General features: G+C 37.9%; 1 protein-coding gene across 1 annotated transcript; it reads left to right on the top strand.

Moving 5' to 3' along the window:
- The first annotated feature begins 1,617 nt into the window (after positions 1-1,617).
- Positions 1,618-3,292, top strand: LOC148046512 (vomeronasal type-2 receptor 26-like). Its single transcript, XM_087714799.1, has 2 exons — positions 1,618-1,929; positions 2,516-3,292. Exons 1-2 carry the CDS (start codon positions 1,618-1,620, stop codon positions 3,290-3,292), a joined length of 1,089 nt encoding a protein of 362 aa, XP_087570925.1.
- The last annotated feature ends 3,498 nt before the right edge of the window (positions 3,293-6,790 follow it).

The following is a 6,790-nucleotide window of genomic DNA, read 5'->3' as shown; positions in this document are numbered from 1 at the left end:
TACTCTTTAATGTCTACAATGACCATATATTATAGTGAGTTGGTTACATACAGGATTTTAGTTTTACTTTTTTCCCCTAGCATGATGTTAATTTCTCCAATTGGCCACTGTAGAATAAGTGGACCGCTTCCAGTTGTTCACAAGTATTATCAGTCTGGGGACTTAATCATTGCTGCAATTATTTATCAAGTCTTCTCTCTTTCAAATGAGATCAATTTTCAAAACCTTCCTTCTCGAGAAGTGTTTGATCAGTACCTGTGAGTATCCACCTCCTCCTGTTCCTCCCGTTCTTTCCCTTATTGCCACCTGTGCTGTATTAGCCTTCTTATTATCCTTTTTTTTTTTGGCTGAAACATACTGGATGCTAGTGTGTCCAAATGCTAATTCCAGTGGGGATATTTAGCCCTTCTTAATTTAAAAATTCTGAGAAAATTGACTAATCCAAATGCAGCTTAAATTGAGAAAATTTAATTCAGTTTTCTGTTGAAAGTAAAAAAAAAAAAACAACTTGATGTTGGACAGGCCCACAGGTTGATCCTGATATTCTTGCTATTTTTTCTCAATGAGAAATGAAGCGGGAAACCCTCACATGCATTTAAGAAACGTTTTCTATCATTATATAAATCCAGTGCAGAAGAATGGAACTGACTTTCCACCCTTAGAAAAGTACTAACAAAACACATATAGAATTGAAATCAAATACTATCTTAACACCTACGTTAATCCTGGAAGACATATCTTACTATGGATTTGACAGGTTTCCATAAGAAGAATCTAAAATACAAAATAAAGCAGGCTAGAAATATTTTCTCAGTTCAAAGATAGGCCTGGATAACCTTGAACTACACCATATATGTTCCAACCTAAGTTTAGTGCACAATATTATCTGCCATAACGTCCTACCTGTTAATGAATACTTTAACTTTAACTGCAATAACTCAAGGGGTGTCAATAGATGCAAACTAAATGCAATCTGTTCTAATCTTGATTACAGGAAAAGCGATTTCAGCAATAGAGTATATTACTGATATTTGTTTCCTTGTACTTGTTGACAAATAAATAAATAAAATTAATAAGATAACTTACCTTCCTCCACATCAATGATTCCCTATCCATACAATCTAGAGCTACTGTATCAGCTTTGGAAGCCATATTAACAACGTAAGCTTTCCAGGCTGCCATATTCTTGTGCTTGGGATAGTAAGAGGAGGGGATTTAGTAGAGGGAATGTAGTTAGACATAATAGCATTCTTCTTTTCAGTCAAGGTTATGGTATTGCAGCACCTGGAGGAAGAGTGTTTGAAGTGATGCCTTGAGATGGGACGGATTGGGATTGGATCATGTGATGGGTGCAGGGGCTGGGATTGATCTTATGATTTACTGAGGGAAACCCGGAACTCTCAGATTCGGGTTTTCCCAGATGTTTCAGTATAACTACCCTAATAAAAAGGAACTTTGAGAAAATCCCTGTTTCAGAGTTTTTGATTGGAGTTGGGTTCTTCTGGAATGCAGACATACTGTTTGCTAAAGACCCCCAATTCTATACATGTATGTTTATAAAAATATACCAAAATTTGTAATATCAAGGGTCCGAATCTGAAGCACAAGTATTTTGACATGGTTTATAACTTTCACTTAAGGTTCCTCACTCATAATTACCAGCAGACTTTGGCTCTGGCATTTGCTGTAAAGGAGATCAATGAAAATGGGTTTTTACCTAATGTTAGCCTTGGATTTCATGTTGGTTCAGACAATCATGAAGAATTTACTACTTCTCTTTTAGCAATGGAATTTCTCTCTACAAAAGATAAATTTATCCCCAACTACAAATGTAACGACCAGACCAATACGGTAGCCGTCATTGGAGGACCCCGTACTAAAACTTGTCTAAACATGGCAACCAATCTACACAACTACAAATTTCCACAGGTGAGGAAAAAATAAGGAGGAAAATGGGAAGTTCAAGGACTGTTTACACTTTCATAAATTAGGTATTCCTCATAACTATTCAAAGAAAGAACCAAGAAATAAGAAATATCTTTCATTTAAGAGTGAGAAATTTATGAGATATGAAGAACATCATCAGAGATTTGTCCCTTTGGCTTGAGGAACAGTATTTGTATTTATTATTTGTCAAAAATGTACAAGATAGCGGGTATTAATGCAAACATGGATATAAATGAAAGAAAGAAATACAAATAGATGGGGACAGTAGGAAACGCTTGCTGGTGTGCTTATGCACTCCCCCTTTATGGACCTCTTAGGAATGGGGTGAGGTCCATGGTAGACAGTTTAAGGTTGAAGCTGTGAGGGTAGATGATGTAACAACAGTGTCATGTGGAACATTCCAGCAGTAGTAAATTTATAGATGTGATGTTGTAAAGTACATTTTAGGAAGCTTCTTTCTACCACTCAAACCCAGATATTCTATTAAACAACATGAATACATTGTTCCTCTATTTTTTTTAGAAAACTGCCTTTTATCCAATGTCCTTTGATCTTCCCCCCTACTTAGATGACATATGGATCAGCTCCTTTGATGAATAATGATAAAGCAGCTCTTTATGTTAAATGGATGTTCCCTGATGAAATCCACCAACTTAAAGGAATACTGCACTTACTGTTGCATTTTGGATGGACCTGGGTTGGGTTGATTTCTCGATATGAGGAAGATAAGGAGAGGTTTGTTCAGAAGAGTCTTTCCATGTTTTCAGAGAGAGGAATCTGCTTTGACTTTATAGAATGTTTACCTCAAATGATGTTTGGAAGTGAAGCTGCTGAAATGGTGGAAGAGGCAGATAAAATATATAAAGTGATCATGGGGAGTACAGTCATTGCAGTGATCTTCAATGCTGAAACTAGTAGCATAGTGACTATGAGAATAATGATCTATGGTTTTGATTCTGATGATATTCCAAAGGAGAGAAAAGCCAAAGTTTGGATCATGACAGCTCAAATGGAATTCACCTCTATCCTGATACAAAGACAGTTGCCTGTTGATTTTCTCCATGGTGCAATTTCCTTTGCACTTCACTCAAAGGAACTAACAGGATTCCAACAATTTATGCAGAAGAGATACCCAAATACAGAAAAAGGAGATGGTTTTATTAAGGATTTCTGGAGTAATGCGTTCGAATGCTCATTCTCTACAGTTGTTACAGATGGAAATGCTGACAGGATCTGCACTGGAGAAGAGAAGCTGGAGACTCTTCCTAATTCTGTCTTTGAGACCACCATGAATGGTCATAGTTACAGCATCTACAATTCAGTCTATGCTGTGACACATTTCTGAGAGCCTTGCATGCCTCCAAACTCAAAGAGAGTCAGAAAATTGATGAGAGGAGATGGAAGCTGTTACTTCAATCACCATGGCAGGTAATGTTTAGTATCACAAATTTAGAAAGATACACAGGTCTGCGACTAAAAAGCTGTTTGATTATTTTCATCTAATTTCCATGTATTTTGGTGTGCTGAAAACAAATAAAATTTTGAAAAAACTCCTAGATGTCATGATTTGCCACAACATGCAAAATTGTCTTCAAATTTATCATTTTTTTAATTTTTGGTATTTTTTTATTATGGGTTTTAAACCAAATTTAATGTCCAAATTACTATTAATTAATTCACATAAGTGCATTTAAGATATCTAATGCTCCAAAAACTTTAAAGGGTTTGTCTGAGTTATGTAAATATAGCAATGTAAATCTGATAGTCATCAATATATACAAAAGCTAAGCAAGTTTTAAGTCTGTGCTTCTAATGGTAGAAGGGGTTAATCTTCCCTGAAGAATCCAGTGGGAGGGAGACACAGGGTAGATAGCAGCATCTCCGGTCAGTGCAGGGGTCATGGCCAGCACTATGACATCTCGTGTACAGACATAGAGCTGCTCTCTCCTCCATGCCACATTTGTGCACGAATCATCATTAGGTTCTTGGTTCTAGGCTGTTCACACTTTTTCATCGCAATTCATGTTAGCTCGTCATTCTTCAACCGTTATGTTATGGCTCTGCGAAAGTGTATTAATTCGCCAGACAGTTTCTGTTTCATCTGTGGTGAATATACAGTGTTGAAGCAACAGCAGAATATTACAGATTTTGTGAAAAAAGTATACTTTGCATACTTTGGACTAAAAATTGGAGATCAAGATAAAGTTTGGGCGCCTCATAAAGTGTGTAAACGATGTGTTCAGGACCTCTTTAACTGGTTTAAGAGTAAGAAAAAATCTTTCCGTTATGGGATTCCTATGGTATGGTGAGAGCAAAAGAACCATAGTGATGTGTTCTGACCCCCCTCATCCCACACCAACACACTCCAAGTCAAAGAACCTTTATGGAATTTATTAACAGACAGACAGGTCCTTGGCAGCATACTGCCACAGATAAGCCTTGGCAGCAATCCAACACAGATAAGCTGTGGCAGCAATCCAGCCTGCCAGGCTCACAATACTGTTCTCCAACATTCATTAATGTGTTGACTTCTGCAAAAGGGATTTGTGCACAAACATTCCTTTTATAGTCTGGACAGGAGCCTAATTACCAGCAGCTGAGTGCAATTACCTCCTGTAACTGTGCAACTGTTCCTTACACCTATTAGCTCTCTGGTGCCAGGCATCCAGGAACAACTCTCTGCTGATGTCAGGATCACACTCCCCTGTCTCTTCCCCACTGCTCCAAGGCTCAGGCACCTCCTGGTGGCCAACCAGCCTCTCTGCACCCTGCTTGGAGTCGGAATCCTGTCCAGGGTCCTCCACATCCTCCAGAGCCGACTCATAGGGCCCCTCACTGTCGGCATCTGGTAGCAGCTCCAACGGTTCCTGCTGGGCCACAATAGTGATGACTGTTATTTTTGTTCATGCAATGTGAAAGAGTTTAATTCCAAATGGAAACATTCCATTTCATACCCCAATCTTCACTCAGCAATTCGTCCCATCCCCCATGGCACAGATATACCAGTATCCAAGCCCCCTGTTACCTTGGAAGAGATACCTAGCTCTGATGAAGGTGAAGTCATACCTGAACCAGATGACGAATCAAGTTCTGACTTTCAAGATGATACAAGACCAAAATTGTTTTCCCAGGAGGAGATGAATGATTTGGTAAGAGACTTGAATCTTCCGAAAGATGCCGCTGAGTTACTCGGATCAAGGCTGAAAACCAGGAATTTATTGTTGCCAGGAGTGTCATCTTCATGGTTCAGACATCATGAAAAGGAGTTTGTTCGTTACTTTGCCCAGGAAGACAAGTTGGTTTATTGCATCGATGTCAAAGGTCTGATGGGTCAATTTAAAATCCAATATCAGAGGAATGGCGTCTTTTTATAGATTCTTCAAAAAAAAAAGTCTCAAAGCAGTTTTAATCCCCAATGGTTTTTATGCTTCCATACTTGTAGGTCATTCCGTACACTTGAAGGAAACCTACGAGAACTTGGAACTGGTTCTTCGTAAACTTAAATATAAAGACTATGGTTGGCAAGTGTGTGGAAACTTGAAGGTCTTGTGTATGCTGCTTGGGCAACAAGCTGGGTATACCAAATACCCTTGTTTTCTGTGTCTATGGGACAATCGAGACTGGCAAAATCACTGGACCAAGAAGAGATGGCAGCCAAGGTGCTGACAGTTGGTGAAAAAAATGTCCTCCGAGAAACTTTGGTACCTTCCCATAAAGGTCTTCTAAAACCTCTCCACATAAAATTGGGATTGATGAAGCAATTCGTAAAATCACTTCCAAGAGATGGAGAATGCTTCAAATATTTGGTCACCAAGTTTCCATGCCTGTCAGAGGCAAAATTGAAGGAAGGTGTGTTCGTCGGACCAGACATTAGAAGGCTTATTCTTGATCAAGATTTTGTCAATACCATGACGGATCCTCAAAAAGAAGGGTGGATTGCATTTAAAGAAGTCGTACAGAAATTTTTAGGCAATAACAAAGATCCTCACTACAAAAAGATTGTCGGAAGAATGCTGAAAGCATTTCAAGCTTTAGGTTGCCTGATGAGTTTGAAAGTGCATTTCCTCCAGTCCCACCTTGACTACTTTCCTGACAATTTGGGAGCTGTGAGTGAGGAACAAGGTGAACGATTTCACCAAGACATTAAAGAGATGGAAAGGAGATACCAGGGAAAATGGAGCATTACAATAATGGCAGACTACTGTTGGATGCTTCAGAGATACATTCCACATGCTACTCACAAGTGTAAATGCACCAAGAGGAGCCTCACAAGGAAGAAGAATTGAGTTTAGTTTGTGTAGGGGAGCTCATTTCAGTTCAAAAAAGGATTTTCATGAAAATATTGTAATAAAACATTAATTTTATAACTATTTCCATTTATTTTGAGGTATTGCCTTATTTAACATAGCTACCTAAATTGTCAGGAAACGTAATTTCCTATGACAAAATGGAGGTCATTTTCGGATTCAGCACACAAAAAACCATAAAGATTACGTGGAATAACCAAAACAGCTCTCAAAAAAATTTTTTTTGCAGACCTGTGTAATGTAAAGAAGTATTGGATTATGGACTTTTCCCCAATTCTTTTGGTTTAGCAGTTAAAAATGAAAGATTCTATACAGATTGTTATAAAAGCTATTTGTATTATCATAGGAAAGAAATAAAGAATTAGAAACCTACTATCTTGTTCCAGTATTATTTGAATTTTCAGGTCATTTGTGCAGAACTGGATAGAGTTTGGAAATGAATTTCGGTAAAATGTTGAGAAAGTTAAAAAAAAGTAATTTTATATTCATGTAACATATAATCTTTATTTTATATAGGATCTTATTCAGTCCATTAT

The sequence above is a fragment of the Thamnophis sirtalis genome, unplaced genomic scaffold (genome assembly GCF_051295495.1).
Source record: "Thamnophis sirtalis isolate CommonGarterSnake01/CBP01778 unplaced genomic scaffold, rThaSir2_p1.2 scaffold_4, whole genome shotgun sequence".
In the NCBI taxonomy this organism is placed as follows: domain Eukaryota; kingdom Metazoa; phylum Chordata; class Lepidosauria; order Squamata; family Natricidae; genus Thamnophis; species Thamnophis sirtalis.
This window is presented reverse-complemented; position numbering and strand designations above follow the sequence as displayed.

Excerpts from the sequence above, each read along its gene's own strand:
- LOC148046512 (XM_087714799.1), top strand. The coding sequence starts at position 1,618 with ATGGTTTATAACTTTCACTTAAGGTTCCTCACTCATAATTACCAGCAG. Across the intron at positions 1,930-2,515 it reads ACAACTACAAATTTCCACAG|ATGACATATGGATCAGCTCC; the intron begins GTGAGGAAAAAA and ends CCCCCTACTTAG.